Here is an 18,126-nt window from a genome sequence, read left to right as displayed (position 1 = left end):
AGCACCACTTTTATGAAGTAAAGGTGGGATGGTGTGAAGGAGAACTCAAGTTCATGCAGAGGTTTTTTTTTTTTTTTTTTTTTTTTTAATATAAACATCATACATTCAAGTAGTCCCCCCGCCACACACACACTTTTCGGGGTAAGCAGTATTTGCTTCACAACTTCTCCAGGACACAAAGCTGCTGACTCTCTGGAGAGGGAGACAGATGACCGCACAGGCACGAGACCCAGGAGCTGGGTGACGGGTGGATGAGCCTCTGTTCCTGGGCAGTGCATTTATCACAGTGCTTTATGTGCATAACAATGGACATATTTCTTAGCCACTGCACAGCATTTCAAATTGAGTGATACATTTTCATTTTAAATCACACTCACAGAGAGCCATAATTCTCAGGGAGGATAAAAATAGATAGGGATAGGGAAGCCCGAGGGCAGGCTGAGGGAACACCCAGCAGCCACTGCTGTCCTGCAATGCTGCATTCCTGCTCTCTGGCTTGGTGGATTTTGGTGGCAAATGGCATGTATTAATTTGGGGAAGGGGGGTGAGAATTCCTCTTCCAGGGCGTCAGTAGGCTGGATGCAGGAACTCTGCCTAAAAAGCCCTCTGCTTGGGCTCTTGGGGAGCAGCCCTGTGGATAATTCATCACAGGCTTCTGCAGGACTGGGATGACGCATTTTCTTTTCCTTTGCCATCTCCCTCACTTTGGCTGCTTCCTCACAAGGAATGTTGGAGATGGCATAAATTGTAATTCCCTCAATTAAAGAAGGCCATTGAAGTTTCTTTTGGAAACAGCTGTTCAAAGTTGTATAGTTACTTGACAAGCTAATAAAAGCTGAATCACTTCACTGTGCTGAGTTTTTAGCAGCCAAAGGGCTGAATTTTTGTAGAAAACTCCCAATTTATCCATTTATCCAGCACCCAACTCAGGTCCCTCTGGTCCCATGAGGGTCTCCTAAAGTCAGATCAATAAAATAACTGCTCAACTCCACATTGAAGCTAGCACACATTACACTTGTATATTTCCTTTAGTAGCTAACACCTTACTGGGCACATAGTATCTACTAAACCTCACTTGCTTTATCCCCAGATACAGTAGACACACACTAATCTCCTGGATTAAGCAGTTAGGTAGCATTATTATTTTAATCAGAGACGTCACTCCAAACGGTTACCACGGTTGGCGGATGGAGAAGATTAAGCAATGGTGCTGAGTCAAAATATTACAAGTGTAATAGCTTCCCACCTTCTCACCACTCATCCTCAAAGTAAATGCCATCCTATGTGCTATGGCTTGGTTGTGGTGAGAGGAAAAGGATTAGGCTGTAGATTAAATGGTGAGGATGATTCGACTGCAACTCAATACAGTACTAACAAAAGTGACACAAAACCACAGTGCTTCTTTCCAAAAGTTAACATTTCAAATAGCTGTTGGGGGAGGGAATCCTCTCTTTGACCCTTTAGCAAAACCTGCTAAGATGGCAAATGCCAGGAGGATATGGCAGCATTCTGGATCTAAGTCCACACATTTAATTCACAGAATTAGAGAATGGTTCCTGTGATACCAGAAATACAGTCATTCCTTCCTTCCCTACAATTTCCACAATACCTGTAATTACAAAAAGAAATGGTACAGATGCACTTGTAAGTATCTGCTAGAAAAAAGTCCGAAACAATTAGAATAGCAGTAAAAGACAGCTATCAGCTGCCCCTTAAGAGTCCAGGGGTTGTGGGCATTTTGCCTCTGCTGGCAGCTCTGATTTGCAGTGAGGTGGAATGAATAGTAGGAGAATCCATTTTCCATACGGGTCTAAAGACTTTGGGGAAATGCATTCTTTTAGCTGCTAAAAATGACGTTGTGATGAGGCAAAATCACACCTGGTCTCCCAGCATGCTACAACTAGAGGAATAAGCAGTAGGAATGGGGCAGTGAGCGGCCAGAGAAATCTTCTGTAACTTACTGTGGCTCCTAGCCTCAGGCATCATGCTGCTCCCTGGCAGACAGTCTCTTCACCTTTTAAGGCCTAGCTCGTCTCACCTCCTCAGTGAAGCTGCAGCTCCTTCTGCACTTGCACTACAACCTTGCATCTGGTTATACATATGTTGTTCTCTTTCAATCTCATATCACTTCCCTGCTGTGAGCTCCTGCTGGGCAGGGCCCATGACTTGCATCTTTCAATCCCTCCCAGGAAGCAGCACAGGGCTAGATGCTCAGTGCAGGATGAGACATGGAAGAGAAAGATTCCCAGGAGACAGGGACACCACAAAGGCCAGAAACTGTTCTCATTCTACATAGAGCCCATGTGAGCCCCTAGAAGCAAAACCCTCTCCCCACTGGCTTCCCCCTCTAAAACAGACCATTTTGCATGGAGACAGCAAGACCAGTAGGAGTGTGGACAACACACACCATCACTCTGATTTCACACAGCAAGGCTTCAAGCTAGCTCAGCCGGTGAATCAGAGGTGGCAGAGACGTGTATAGACCTCTGCCTGAGCATGGTCTATGGTTAACCACATCAGATCCATGGACTTCTAGCTCCTCTCTAACGTTCTCTAAGGAGAAACCCTTGAAGCAACATCCTGTGCAGATTCTTGTCCTATTATTGAACAATTCATCCTGTTAAAAAGTTCTTTGTGAAATCTATGGCCCCTTGTATACTAGAGGGGTCCCCGAGGTTCCACCTGGCTTAGAATACCTCATTGTCACATGCTTCCCTTGTTTCCTCTCCCCTGCTTGACATGGTCCTAATGTTCACAGCTCCTACCTGACAAGTCCTCCATGAGCACCTTGGGTCTCTCTGCTTGCCTCCAGACCTCTGCTCTGTACAGCACAGGATGGTTGTGAGGACCTGTGATCCCTCAGTTTCTCGTACAGTGATCCTCAACAGTTTAACATGGGACATTCAGCTCCAGTCTGTTTTGACAGACTTTACATGTTTTTTAAACTGAGCTTTCTAATTGCTTGGAGAGATCCGGGAATTTCAGAGTGCTCTTTGAGGTGGCCACACATGTTGGGATTTCACAAAAACACTACCATAAAGTGCTGAGATAGACACATTCTATCCAGATAGTTACACCCACAGGGAGGTAGCATCTTGCTCATATCCCAATGAGTAATAAATATCTTATTAAATGCTCAAGTGTCCAGTGCTGGCTGAGAACTCCAGATACATTATCTAATTCCTTATAACAACCTACCAAGTGAGTATGATCATTCTCTTTAAGGATAAGGAAACCCAGCCTCATTGAGATTAATTTACTTCTCCAAGGTCACCCAGCCAAGAAGTGTGGGAGTCAACATTTGAATCCAGGCCTGACTCCAAAGTCCAAGAATTCAACTACCAGGCTCTTTCAGCTCTCTGACAGGCCACAGCTCTGCAGTCTGAACTCCCACAAGCTAGAAAGAAGAGGGAATAGTTTTGCACTGAGTCTCAGGTTTGGAGCCAGCCCCAGAGGGCAGTCTCTTAGGATCTCGCTTTACCCCTTTCTCCTCTGATAAACCTTTGCTAGGATGGTAACACTTCCTGCACACGAGCAGTAACATGCTTGGCAGCAGCAACAACATAGCTTGGGGCAGAGAAACGGCAGGTATAGGCCTAGCTCAACCACCAACCAGGTTGGTAATCTTGAGCAGTTCACTTCCTTGTCTCTGTCTCACTTGTAAACATGTGCTTTACATCCTGATGCACCCATCCCTATAGATAACACTGAAATATGACCATGCCACAATGTCCTTTCCTCCCCAAATTGCTCTCTCCCATTTTCCACCCCAAGTTATTTCCTGAAGAAACCAAAAACAGTATATTGGTCACAACTGTAAAACAAAAATAAAATTCTAAAGCCCCCAACTATCTGAATGGATCCCTTCTCGCAGCTGCAGGTATTCCAAAGATAACCTGAAACACTAGTTCAGGCCATGCTGGGAATGGGGAGCTGGGCATGCCTCATTATACCCTCCTCGCTTTGGAATTACTGATAGAACAGACTCTAAATCTGATAAGAAACGTTTATGATCTATTCTCTCTGAAGCCTGATACCCGGGGAGTTCGGCTGCATGATAAAACCTTGGTCTCCGCCACCTTTTATCATAACCCAGACAGTCCTTTCTATTGATAATATCCCAACCAATTGCCAATCAGAAAATCTTTGAATATGCCTGTGACCTGGAAGCCCCCACCTTCCGGATGTCCAACTTGCCTGAACCAAACCATTGTATATCTTACATGTGTTGAGTGATGTTTTATGTCTCTCTAAAATGTATCAAACCAAGTTGTGGCCTGACCACCTTGGACACATGTTCTCAGGATCTCCTGAGGGCTGTGTCATGGGCCATTGGTCACTCATATTTGGCTCAGAAGAAATGTCTTCAAGTATTCTATAGTTCGACTCTTTTCATTGATACAACCCATTGAATTGATATCCTAACCCATAAATGGGTTGCAGTGCACAGTTCTGAGAAACGGTGGATAAGGAAATGTTTTCTGTAGGTATGTCCTCTCCTGGAAGCCTGGCAGATACGAGAGCCAGGAGCAGGAGTGCAGCCAGCTGCCTGTGGAAGATGGTTTGAAAACAAGTAGCTCCGCAGCTCCTTAAGCTCCTTTCCTAGTTCTTAAACTGGATGAAGATATGTTTGATCTGAACCCTGGGCTTGTAAGCAGGCACTGAAAAGCAATCTAATTCATCAGACTAGTGGTTTGAACTCAAAACTGAACTACTACACTCGTTGCCTGAGCCCCATCCCCTCGATCAAAAAGCTGATGTAGGAGACTGCAGGGCAGACTGGGAAAAGGAGTGCCAGGCCTTCATCTAAGTTGACAAGCTTGGCCCACCTCATTAACAGAGTTGTTAGCTATTTGTGTTCAGACCCTAAGGTCAAAAAATGAGAGACAGCCCTAGGACACTCTCTGTCCTTTTTTCTAAGCAGGGACAGATGTGGTTGAAAAGAAAATAACAGCCTTCAACCTAGCTAGAGCAGTTCATCCTGAACAATGCTGGGACCTGCTGGGTTTTGAAGAACTGCCTGGGTGTTGCAGATTACTGACAGCTCTTGTACTTTCCAGGTCAAATGTAAATTCCTAATTCCATCAGCAGCTTCCTTCTCAGGCCAAACATTTAGGAATTGTTTGTGGTTAAGTTGTTTATGGGTAATTAACCACTGCATATGAAATGGTTCCTCCACTATAGTGGGAGAGTGCCAGGTGGAGAGAAGACAGGGAGAAGGGGAGGCCCATATCACATCCTTTCATTCCCACTTCTGGTTCCTTCCACCTTCTGATACGAGCAAGTTGTTAGGACAGAGGGTCCCAGTGGGACAGGCTCTGGGCTGCTACACTGTTCAGTTCAGCTCCAATTAATGGCGGATGTTTGGTCTACATGACGCTGGTAGAAAGTGTGATTTCACAAGAGCTAGTGGGGTCACCAGCCACCCTTCACCCTTATTTCAGGGAAGTGTCCAGAGGGGATCCAGTGTTGGCATAGCTCCAACAAGCTCTGGACTGGTTCAGTAGCTTATCCGCAAGGCAAATCAGAGCATGATAGTTTTTTTTTAACTCAAAGAAATTTTATTTTCCTACCACAGATTTCATTCTAATTTAAAAGTTACAGGAGTCTACTGAGGAATGAATGGGTAAGCAAAATGGGATACATCCATACAATGGAATATTACTCAGCGTTAATAAGGAAGAAAGTTCTGACACACGCTTTAACATGGATGAAGCTCGAAGGTATACTAACTGAAATAAGCCACTCACAAAAGGACAAATACTGTATTATTCCACTTATATGAGGTTCCTGGAATCACCAGATTTACAGAAAGTAGAAAGGTGGCTGCTAGGGACTGGGGGAGAGAGAACAGGGAAATATTGTTAATTCCACAGTTTCAGTTTTGCAAGATGAAAAGAATTCTAGAGATGGATGATGGTGATGGTAGCATTAAAAAAAAGGAATATACTTAATACCACTAAACTGTACACTTAAAAGTGGCTAAGATGGTAACCAAGGAGGTGAAAGACCTCTACAAGGAAAAAAACAAAACATTGCTGAAAGAAATCATAGATGACACAAACAAATGGAAACACACCCCACACTCATGGACAGGTAGAATCAATATTGTGAAAATGATCACACTGCCAAAAGCAATCTACAAATTCAATGCAATTCCCATCAAAATACTACCATATTTCTTCACAGAACTGAAAAAAAAAATCCTAAAATTCATATGGAACCAAAAAAGAGCCTGCATCACCAAAGCAAGATTAGCAAAACAAACAAACAAAAAAACCAACCAACTAACCAACCAACAAAACAAAAAAACCCCCAAATCTGGAGACAATACATTACCCAACTTCAAACTGTATGTAAGGCCATAGTCACCAAAACAGCACGATATTGGTATAAAAACAGGTGTACAGACCAATGGAACAGAATAGAGAACCCAGAAATAAGGCCAAATACTGACAGTCAACTGATCTTTGACAGAGCAAAAACAAAAAGTGGGGAAAGGACACTATTCAATAAATGGTGCTGGGATAATTGGCTAGCCACATGTAGAAGAATGAAACTGGATCCTCACCTCTTACCCTATAGAAAAATCAACTCAAGATGGATCAAAGACTTAAATGTAAGACCATAAAAACATAAAAACCATAAAAACTCTAGAAGGTAACACTGGGAAAACCCTTCTAGACACTGGCTTAAGCAACGACTTCATGACCAAGAACCCAAAAGCAAACACAATGAAAACAAAGATAAATAGATGGAACTCAAACTAAAAAACTTCTGCACAGCAAAAGAAATAATCACCAGAGTAAACAGACAACCCATAAAGTGGGAGAAAATCTTTGAAATCTATACATCCAACAAATGACTAATGTCCAGAATCTATGAGGAACTTAATGTAGCAAGAAAAAAAAATCCCATCAAAAAGTGGGCTAAGGACATGAGAAAACAATTCCCAAAAGAAGATATGCAAATGACCAACAAACATGTGAACAAATGCTCGACATCACTATTTACCAGAGAAATGCAAATCCAAACCACAATGGGACACTACCTTACTCCTGCAAGAATGGCCATAACTAAAAGATCAAAAAATAGATGTTGGCATGGATGTGGTGAAAAGGGAATGTTTTTACACTGCTGGTGGAAATGTAAACTAGAACAACTGCTATGGAAAACAGTGTGGATATTCTTTAAAGAACTAAAAGTAGATCTACCATTTGGGTCAGGCATGATGGCTCATGCCTGTAATCCCAGCACTTTGGGAAGCCGAGGCAGATGGATCACCTGAGGTCAGGAGTTTGAGGCTAGCCTGGCCAACATGGTGAAACTCCATCTCTACTAAAAATACAAAAGTTAGCTGGACATGGTGGTGTGCACTTGTAGTCCCAGCTACACAGGAGGCTGAGGCAGGAGAATCACTTGAACCCAAGGGGCAGAGGTTGCAGTGAGCCCAGATCACGCCACTGCACTCCCACTACTGGGTATCTACTCAGAGGAAAAGAAGTCATTATACAAAAAAACACACTTGCACATGCATGTTTATAGTGGCAGAATTTGCAATTGCAAAAATATGGAACCAGCCCACATGCCCAGTTAATGAGTGGATAAAGAAAACGTGGTATGTATATATGAAATACTACTCAACCATAAAAAGGAACAAAATAATGGCATTCACAGCAACCTGGATGGAGTTAGAGACCACTATTCTAAGTCAAGTAACTCAGGAATGGAAAACAAAACATTGTACATTCTCACTCATAAGTGGGAGCGAAGCTATGAGGATGCAAAGGCATAAGAATGATGTAATGGACTTTGAGGACTTGGGGGAAAGGGGGGCGGTGGTGAGGGATAAAAGACTACACATTGGGTACAGTGCACATTGCTTGGGTGATAGGTGCACCAAAATCTCAGAAATCACCACTAAAGAACTTATTCATGTAACCAAACACCACTTGTTCCCCCTAAAAAAACCTATTGAAAAAATCTGAAAAGTGGTTAAGATGGTAAACATGTATACTTTCCCACTGTGACAAAGGGTGGGGGAATGGTAAAGGGAACAAGGTGGGAGTTGAGAGAAGGGGAAATCCTCTTTTTAACTCTAGCTAGCTTATCACTTACACCAATGGCAAAAATCTGAAATCTGAAAAGGACTTTAGAGAAAAGCAGCCAAGCGGACATGACTGCTAACGTTCCCACTTTTTCAGGCTCATCTGAGAGTCTCATTTCCATCAGCATCCTGCATGGGCCTCAGTGTTTGAGAACCGTTTTGAAGGATCTGTTTCTGGATGACAAGAGGGCTCCCTGGGGAACTCTGGCTGCTCTAGGGCAGTCCCAGGAGGCAGCTGGCGGGCACGTTAGTTACCTGGATGGGTAGCCAGCTGCACTGATTCGAATCGTCTCCAACACCCCGCAGGCTCTGAGTTGCTGCACTGCTCTCTTTGGGTCAAAGCTGGCAAAGAAAAAAAAAAAAGCAAGACAAGAGATGAGTCGCCACATTTACAAAAAAGAAATAAAAAAGAATATTTTCCTGCAGCACGTGAAGTACCTGATGCCACTGAGTTACAGCTCATCGGGCACTCTTGAGCTAAAGTCAGGGGTGAGGTATAGACTAAAAGACACCAATGTGCAGGCACCTGAGCCATCTCGCATCTTCCGATCTGTGCCTGAGGTTTTTGTGCACATTCTTATTATCAACTGGGATACCTTTCTTCTTTGCCCACGTGAATCCTCCCCACCCTGCAAGACTCATCATTGCTGCTCCTCTCCAGAGCCTACTCTTATTGTTTTTATCCACATGGACAAGCATCTTCACTCACTGTCCCAAGCATATACGCTTAGCACCATTATTTGGCTTAAGCATTAAAAGGATGAGTTTTAGGCTAGGCAGATCTGGGTTTGAATTATGACATGGTCACTTACCAGCTGGGTGTCTACTTTGGGGCAAGTCACTTCATGTCCCCTTGGGCCTCAGTACCCTCATCTATATAATGGGGGGAAAACAGCAGTACCTATTTTATCAGGTTAGTGTGAAGCTTAAATGTAATGATCCCCGAAAGCAGGTGGAACAGTGCCTAGCAATGCATAGGGCACACACGTTGTACATGTTGTTAGCTATGATCACAACAGCTATTCAGTTAAGAATCATGTAGATGAACTTCATTTACATTATTACAGATTACTTTCCAATCTTCAGAGAGATGTGCACCATTTTCAACCACTCACATATCCTACAAAGCTAAGCCTAGCACTCAAAATCCAGTATGTTTTCAAACATATATTGTGTATGGCACTGTAGAATAAAAAGCCAGTTGCTGTGTGAGCTTTCTGAGCATCCCCGCTTGAAGAGGAAAGTTTATACAAGACAGTACATAACAAACGTGGTGAAAATGCTGAAAGAGAGGGAGGTTCCAAGATGGCCGAATAGGAACAGCTCCAGCCTCCAGTTCCCAGCGTGAGCGACACAGAAGATGGGTGATTTCTGCATTTCCAACTGAGGTACCAGGTTCATCTCACTGGGGTGTGTTGGACAGTGGGTGCAGGACAGTGGGTGCAGCCCACTAAGTGAGAGCCGAAGCAGGGCGAGGCATCACCTCACCCAGGAAGCGCAAGGGGGAAGGGAATCCCCTTTTCTAGCCAAGGGAAAGCATGACACACAACACCTGGAAAATTGGGTCACTCCCACCCTAACACTGTGCTTTACCAAGGGTCTTAGCAAACGGCACACCAGGAAATCATATCCCATGCCTGGCTTGGAGGGTCCCATGCCCACAGAGCCTCCCTCATTGCTAGCATAGCAGTCTGAGATCTAACTGCAAGGCGGCAGTGAGGCTGGGGGAGGGACGCCCACCATTGCTGAGACTTGAGAAGGTAAACAAAGCAGCAGGGAAGATTGAACTGGGTGGATCCCATTGCAGCTCAAGGAGGCCTGCCTGCCTCTGCAGACTCCACCTCTGGGGACAGGGCAAAGCCAAACAAAAGGCAGCAGAAACCTCTGCAGATTTAAATGACCCTGTCTGATAGCTTTGAAGAGAACAGTGGTTCTCCCAGCATGGAGTTTGAGATCTGAGAACGGACAGACTGCCTGCTCAAGTGGGTCCCTGACCCCTGAGTAGCCTAACTGGGAGACACCCCCCAGTAGGGGCAGACTGACACCTCACACCTCACATGGCAGGTACCCCTCTGACATGAAGCTTCTAGAGGAATGATCAGGCAGCAACATTAGCTGTTCAGCATTATTCACTCGTCTACAGCCTCTGCTGCTGACACCCAGGCAAACAGGGTCTGGAGTGGATCTCCAACAAACTCCAGCAGACCTGTAGCTGAGGGTCCTGACTGTTAGAAGGAAAACTAAGAAACAGACAGGACAGCCACACCAAAATCCCAACTGTACATCACCATCAACAAACACCAAAGGTAGATAAAACCACAAAGATGGGGAAAAAGCAGTGCAGAAAAGCTGAAAATTCTAAAAACCAGAGCACCTCTCCCCCTCCAAAGGAACACAGCTCCTCGCCAGCAACAGAACAAAGCTGGATGGAGAATGACTTTGACGAGTTGAGAGAAGGCTTCAGACAATCAAACTTCTCCAAGCTAAAGGAGGAAGTTCAAACCCATCACAAAGAAGCTAAAAACCTTGATAAAAGATTTGACGAATGGCTAACTAGAACAACCAAGGTAGAGAAGTCCTTAAATGATCTGACAGAGCTGAAAACCATGACACGAAAACTACGTGACAAATGCACAAGCTTCAGTAACTGACTTGATCAACTAGAAGAAAGGGTATCAGTGATTGAAAATCAAATGAATGAAATGAAGAGAGAAGTGTAGAGAAAAAAGAGTAAAAAGAAATGAACAAAGCCCCCAAGAAATATGGGATTACGTGAAAAGACCAAATCTACATCTGATTGGTGTACCTGAAGGTGATGGGGAGAATGGAACCAAGTTGGAAAACACTCTGCAGGATATCATCCAGGAGAACTTCCCCAACCTAGCGAGGCAGGCCAACATTCAAACTCAGGAAATACAGACAATGCCACAAAGATACTCCTTCAGAAGAGCAACTCCAAGACACATAATTGTCAGATTCACCAAAGTTGAAATGAAGGAAAAAAGGTTAAGGGCAGCCAGAGAGAAAGGTCGGCTTACCTACAAAGGGAGCCAATCAGACTAACAGCAGATCTCTTGGCAGAAACTCTACAAGCCAGAAGAGAGTGGGGGTCAATATTCAACATTCTTAAAGAAAAGAATTTTCAACCCAGAATTTCATATCCAGCCAAACTAAGTTTCATAAGTGAAGGAGAAATAAAATCCTTTATAGACAAGCAAATGCTGAGAGATTTTGTCACCACCAGGCCTGCCCTACAAGAGCTCCTGAAGGAAGCTCTAAACATGGAAAGGAACAACAGGTACCAGTCACTGCAAAAACATGCCAAAATGTAAAGACCATCGAGGCTAGGAAGAAACTGCATCAACTAACGAGCAAAATAACCAGCTAACATCATAAGGACAGGATCAAGTTCACACATAACAATATTAACCTCAAATGTAAATGGGCTAAATGCTCCAATTAAAAGACACAAACTGGCAAATTGGATAAAGAGTCAAGACCCATCAGTTTGCTGTATTCAGGAGACCCATCTCAAAAGCAGAGACACACATAGGCTCAAAATAAAGGGATAGAGGAAGATCTACCAAGCAAATGGAAAAAAAAAAAAAAAAAAAAAAAAGGCAAGGGTTACAATCCTAGTCTCTGATAAAACAGACTTTAAACCAACAAAGATCAAAAGAGACAAAGAAGGTCATTACATAATGGTAAATAATGGTAAAGGGATCAATTCAACAATAAGAGCTAACTATCCTAAATATATATGCATCTAATACAGGAGCACCGAGATTCATAAAGCAAGTCCTTAGAGACTTACAAAGAGACTTAGACTCCCACACAATAATAATGGGAGACTTTAACACCCCACTGTCAACACTGGACAGAAAGTTAACCAGGATACTGATGAATTGAACTCAGCTCTGCACCAAGCAGACCTAATAGACATCTACAGAACTCTCCACCCCAAATCAACAGAATATACATTCTTCTCAGCACCACATTGCACTTATTCCAAAATTGACCACATAGTTGGAAGTAAAGCACTCCTCAGCAAATGTAAAAGAACGGACATTATAACAAACTGTCTCTCAGACCACAGTGCAATCAAATTAGCACTCAGGATTAAGAAGCTCAATCAAAACCGCTCAACTACATGGAAACTGAACAACCTGCTCCTGAATGACTTCTGGGTACATAACGAAATGAAGGCAGAAATAAAGATGTTCTTTGAAACCAATGAGAACAAAGATACAACATACCAGAATCTCTGGGACACATTTAAAGCAGTGTGTAGAGGGAAATTTATAGCACTAAATGCCCACAAGAGAAAGCAGGAAAGATCTAAAATGGACACCCTAACATCACAATTAAAAGAACTAGAGAAGCAAGAGCAAACACATTTAAAAGCTAGCAGAAGGCAAGAAATAACTAAGATCAGAGCAGAACTGAAGGAGACAGAGACAAAAAAAACAAAAAACAAAAAACAAACCAAAAAAAAACCCTTCAATCAATCAATGAATCCAAGAGCTGGTTTTTTGAAAAGATCAACAAAATTGATAGACTGCTAGCAAAACTAATAAAGAAGAAAAGAGAGAAGAATCAAATAGTCACAATAAAAAACAATAAAGGGGATATCACCACTGACCCCACAGAAATACAAACTACCATCAGAGAATACTATAAACACCTTTACGCAAATAAACTGGAAAACCTAGAAGAAATGGATAAATTCCTGGACATATACACTCTCCCAAGACTAAACAAGGAAGAAGTTGAATCCCTGAATAGACCAATAACAGGCTCTGAAATTGAGGCAATAATGAATAGCCTACCAAGCAAAAAAAGTACAGGACCAGACAGATTCACAGCTGAATTCTACCAGAGGCACAAGGAGGAGCTGGTACCATTCCTTCTGAAACTATTCCAATCAATAGAAAAAGACGGAATCCTCCCTAACTCATTTTATGAGGTCAGCATCATCCTGATACCAAAGCCTGGCAGAGACACATACACAAAAAAGAGAATTTTAGACCAATATCTCTGATGAACATTGATGCAAAAATCCTCAATGAAATACTGGCAAACCGAATTCAGCAGCACATCAAAAAGCTTATCCACCATGATCAAGTGGGCTTCATACCTGGGATGCAAGGCTGGTTCAATATATGCAAATCAATAAACGTAATCCAGCATATAAACAGAACCAAAGACAAAAACCACATGATTATCTTAATAGATGCAGAAAAGGCCTTTAACTAAATTCAACAGCCCTTCATGCTAAAAAACTCTCAATAAATTTGGTATTGATGGAATGTATCTCAAAATAATAAGAGCTATTTATGACAAACCCACAGCCAGTATCATCCTGAATGGGCAAAAACTAGAAGCATTCCCTCTGAAAACGGGCATAAGACAGGGATGCCCTCTCTCACCACTCCTATTCAACATAGTGTCAGAAGTTCTGGCCAGGGCAATCAGGCAAGAGAAAGAAATAAAGGGTATTCGATTAGGAAAAGAGGAAGTCAAAGAGTCCCTGTTTGCAGATGACATGATTGTATATCTAGAAAACCCCATCATCTCAGCCCAAAATCTCCTTAAGCTGATAAGCAACTTCAGCAAAGTCTCAGGATACAAAATTGATCTGCAAAAATCACAAGCATTCTTATACACTAATAACAGACAAATGGATAGCCAAATCATGAGTGAACTCCCATTCACAATTGCTTCAAAGAGAATAAAATACCTAGGAATCCAACTTACAAGGGATGTGAAGGACCTCTTCAAGGAGAACTCCAAATCACTGTTCAGCGAAATAAAAGAGGACAAAAACAAATGGAAGAACATTCCATGCTCATGGATCAGAATAATCAATTTTGTGAAAACGACCATACTGGCCAAGGTAATTTATAGATTCAATGCCATCCCCATTAAGCTACAAATGACTTTCTTCACAGAATTGGAAAAAAGTACTTTAAAGTTCATATGGAATCAAAAAGAGTCCGCATTGCCAAGACAATCCTAAGCCAAAAGAACAAAGCTGGAGGCATCATGCTACCTGACTTCAAACTATATTACAAGGCTACAGTAACCAAAACAGCATTGTACTGGTACCAAAACAGAGATATAGACCAATGGAACAGAACAGAGCCTTCAGAAATAATACCATACATCAACCATCTGATCTTTGACAAACCTGACAAAAACAAGAAATAGGGAAAGGATTTTCTATTTAATAAATGGTGCTGTGAAAACTGGCTAGCCATAAGTAGAAAGCTGAAACTGGATGCCTTCCTTACACCTTATACAAAAATTAATTCAAGATGGATTAAAGACTTAAATGTTAGACCTAAAACCATAGAAACCCTAGAGGAAAACCTAGGCAATACCATTCAGGACATAGGCATGGGCAAAGACTTCATGTCTAAAACACCAAAAGCAATAGCAACAAAAGCCAAAATTGACAAATGGGATCTCATTAAACTAAAGAGCTTCTGCACAGCAAAAGAAACTACCATCAGAGTGAACAACCAACCTACAGAATGGGAGAAAATTTTTGTAATCTACTCATCTCACAAAGGGCTAATATCCATAATCTACAAAGAACTCAAACAAATTTACAAGAAAAAAACAAACAACCCCATCAAAAAGTAGGCAAAGGATATGAACAGACACTTCTCAAAAGAAGACATTTATGCAGCCAACAGACACATGAAAAAATGCTCATCATCACTGGCCATCAGAGAAATGCAAATCAAAACCACAATGAGATACCATCTCACACCAGTTAGAATGGCAATCATTAAAAAGTCAGGAAACAACAGATGCTGGAGAGGATGTGGAGAAATAGGAACACTTTTACACTGTTGGTGGGACTGTAAACTGGTTCAATCATTGTGGAAGATAGTGTGGCAATTCCTCAAGGATCTGGTACTAGAAATACCATTTGACTCAGCCATCCCATTACTGGGTATATACCCCAAGGATTATAAATCATGCTGCTATAAAGACACAAGCACACATATGTTTACTGTGGCACTGTTCACAATAGCAAAGACTTGGAACCAACCCAAATGTCCACCAGTGACAGACTGGATTAAGAAAATGTGGCACATATATACCATGGAATACTATGCAGCCATAAAAAAGGATGAGTTCATGTCATTTGTAGGGACATGGATGCAGCTAGAAACCATCATTCTCAGTAAACTATAGCAAGAACAGAAAACCAAACACCACATGTTCTCACTCATAGGTGGGAATTGAGCAGTGAGAACACTTGGACACAGGAAGGGGAACATCACACACCGGGGCCTGTTGTGCGGTACAGGGAGCGGGAAGGGATAGCATTAGGAGATATACCTAATGTAAATGACGAGTTAATGGGTGCAGCACATATATGTATACATATGTAACAACCCTGCACATTGTGCACATGTACCCTAGAACATAAAGCATAATTAAAAAAAAAATGCTGAACGAAGCCAGAGCAATTGTCTGAGGTTGTTAAACACAGATTATAACAACTAGTAAGAAGGGCCGGGCGCAGTGGCTCACGCCTGTAATCCCAGCACTTTGGGATCATGAGGTCAGGAGATCGAGACCATCTTGGCTAACACGGTGAAACTCCGTCTCTACTAAGAATATACAAAAATTAGCCAGGTGTGGTGCCGGGCGCCTGTAGTCCCAGCTACTCGGGAGGCTGAGGCAGGAGAACAGAGTGAACCCGGGAGACAGAGGTTGCACTGAGCCGAGATGGTGCCACTGCACTCCAGCCTGGGTGACAGAGTGAGACTCCATCTCGAAAACAACAACAACAACAACAACAACAACAACAACAAAAAACTAGTAAGAAAAAAAGAGAAGCCAGAGAGCAAGATCTCACCATTTTCTAGGATAAGCAGGGAGTCTTCAGTGAGAAATAATTAAGGCAACCTAGAATTAATCACTATTTTTAATTTCTAAGATTACTGCCCCACTCCATGAGAAGGGATGAGGAACAAATGCTCCCTTTCCTTCTGACTGTCCTGCAGCTCAGCTGGAGCCAAGAGCCATGTTCCTTTTCCTCCTTTTACTCTGGGACGTGGTGCTTAATAGATGGTGTCCTGGGGTCGCCTGGGCTCAGTGGGCACTTGGCACTGGAAAACAGTGGGCATTTTCCAAGCAACTGATAACTGCAAGATGCCACCTCACCCCAGGCAACACTCTGCATTGCACATCAGCCCTGGGTCTCATCCCATGAGACACCCATGCTCTCCCCTCCAGGCTGTGCTCACTGTGGCTTTGTTGCTCCCCTCTGCCCTCCTGGGCCCCACCTTCTTTCCACACCCGACCCCTCCAACTCCAAAAGTCCATGGCACTGAGTACGTGAGGCACAATGGAGCATCGATTTACACAGCTCTGAACAAAACAGTTCCTTCAGAAGACTTCATCTTTTTAACTAGAGCACAACCCCCTTAGTGCAAGGGTCTTACAGGACAGCAGGGAGTATGTGCTGAGCACTTCAATGTCTGCCCACCCTCTCGCTCCCATGCCCCCTGTGGTTGCTTTGCCACAAGAGGGAGCACAGTTCCAGAATCCAAGGGGGTCTTCATCCCCAGGGGCGGCAATGACCAGAGTCATAAGCAGCTGCTCGGCTGCCCGTGACTGCGAGTGATCAGAAGCCTTTGGACTGCAGGCTCCCCTGCTCACAGGCTCTCACTGCTAAAGCTGTCAGCTGGGCCCTGCATCATGAAGGCAGAGCAGACACCCCTGTGCTTTGGAAAAGGCATCCTGTGGTCTGCAGACCACCTCCCCAGGTGCTCTGCCCCTGCCCACAGCAGCCGTGTTCCCCAGGTCAGCCACCAGCTTCTTTCCTCTGCTCAGCATGACCACAGGGTCAAGTTCAGTGCATTGCACACACCGGGGATGGCAGCGTGCTCAGGAGCATCTGGGACCCTTAGGTCTCACGTGAGCTATGGAATCAGCTGGGGGTCCCTTCTTCTTCCAGGACCTCCTAATGTTTCCTCATGGTATTAATAAAGTGAGCAGAAGCTCATTGAGAACCCCATCGTTCCTTAAAAGTACTGCTCCTCCTCCCCATCTGTCCCTTCCCAGTTTCTGCTCTGGTATCCCCACATCATGCTTCTTGACCTCCAGCATCCCAGTTCTGTCCTGTCGAAGGGCCAGGCAATGGCTTACTGAGTGCTGGTCCCCCCACCCCCCACAGCCCAGCAAGAGTTCTTGAGGGCAGGGTTGTGGGCCTCGGTTTTCTCTTGGAGTCCCCACACATCGTGCCTAAAGCTGGTGGCCGGAAGGCACCTGGCACAGAGTTTTTGAACTCAGCCTTAACATTCTTCCCTCTTCATGACCAGCTCAGCAAATCCCCTCCCTTCCCCACACCTGTTCTGTCCTCCTATGACGGCAACACTGCTTTCCCCTGTGGTCTGGGACAAAGAACTCTGTGTGGCCTCGGCTCTGCCACTGACAGCTGGTGTTACTTTGGGCAAGACAGTCTCCCTGTACCTCACTTTCCTCATTTACTCAGTGAGAACTCAACATATCTGCCCAACCATAAAGCAGTGGTGGCTGTAATGACTATGTTACCAAAAAAAAAAAAAGAATGCTTTTAGAAAAAGCTAACAGACACTATACAAAGAAGATATTGCCATCATCTTTCCCTCTCCCCAACAGTAAAGAAAATCCACCGTCAAATGCATCTCTCAATCCGCCTCACTGCATTCACTATTAGATGACTGGGAATGGAAAACCAGCCCTCCTTCTATTAAATCTTGGAGGACCATAGCAAGGACAATTAACATAGAAGAATCACCAAAGATATAGAAGGTCACAGTGCTGAAACTGAAGTTCATGCTTTCCTCTCCCAATAGGATTAGCACACCCTGGAGCCTGCTGGATGTAAAGAATCCCACGGTGTTAGAACCGGGTCCTACCTCCACAATCGCCCACCATGGAATCGATTTCTCCATGGGCTGCAAGCTCCCTACCTGCTTCCCCAGGCTCAGCAGCCTCCTGCAGCCACAACT

At 43.7% G+C, this 18,126-nt stretch overlaps 1 protein-coding gene across 3 annotated transcripts in view; it reads right to left on the bottom strand.

Moving 5' to 3' along the window:
* The window catches only part of MYO5B (myosin VB), a 393,467-nt gene that overhangs the window by 101,103 nt on the left and 274,238 nt on the right, over positions 1 to 18,126 (bottom strand). For all 3 annotated transcript variants that reach the window (XM_050767677.1, XM_050767678.1, XM_050767680.1), the window contains exon 17: positions 8,363 to 8,449. In XM_050767677.1, the coding sequence (XP_050623634.1) occupies positions 8,363 to 8,449 (87 nt within the window). The remainder of the gene's footprint in view (positions 1 to 8,362; positions 8,450 to 18,126) is intronic.

This window comes from Macaca thibetana, chromosome 18 (genome assembly GCF_024542745.1).
Source record: "Macaca thibetana thibetana isolate TM-01 chromosome 18, ASM2454274v1, whole genome shotgun sequence".
Classification (NCBI taxonomy): Eukaryota; Metazoa; Chordata; class Mammalia; order Primates; family Cercopithecidae; genus Macaca; species Macaca thibetana.
Note: the sequence above shows the minus strand (reverse complement) of the source record. Positions and strands in the feature narration are given on the sequence as shown.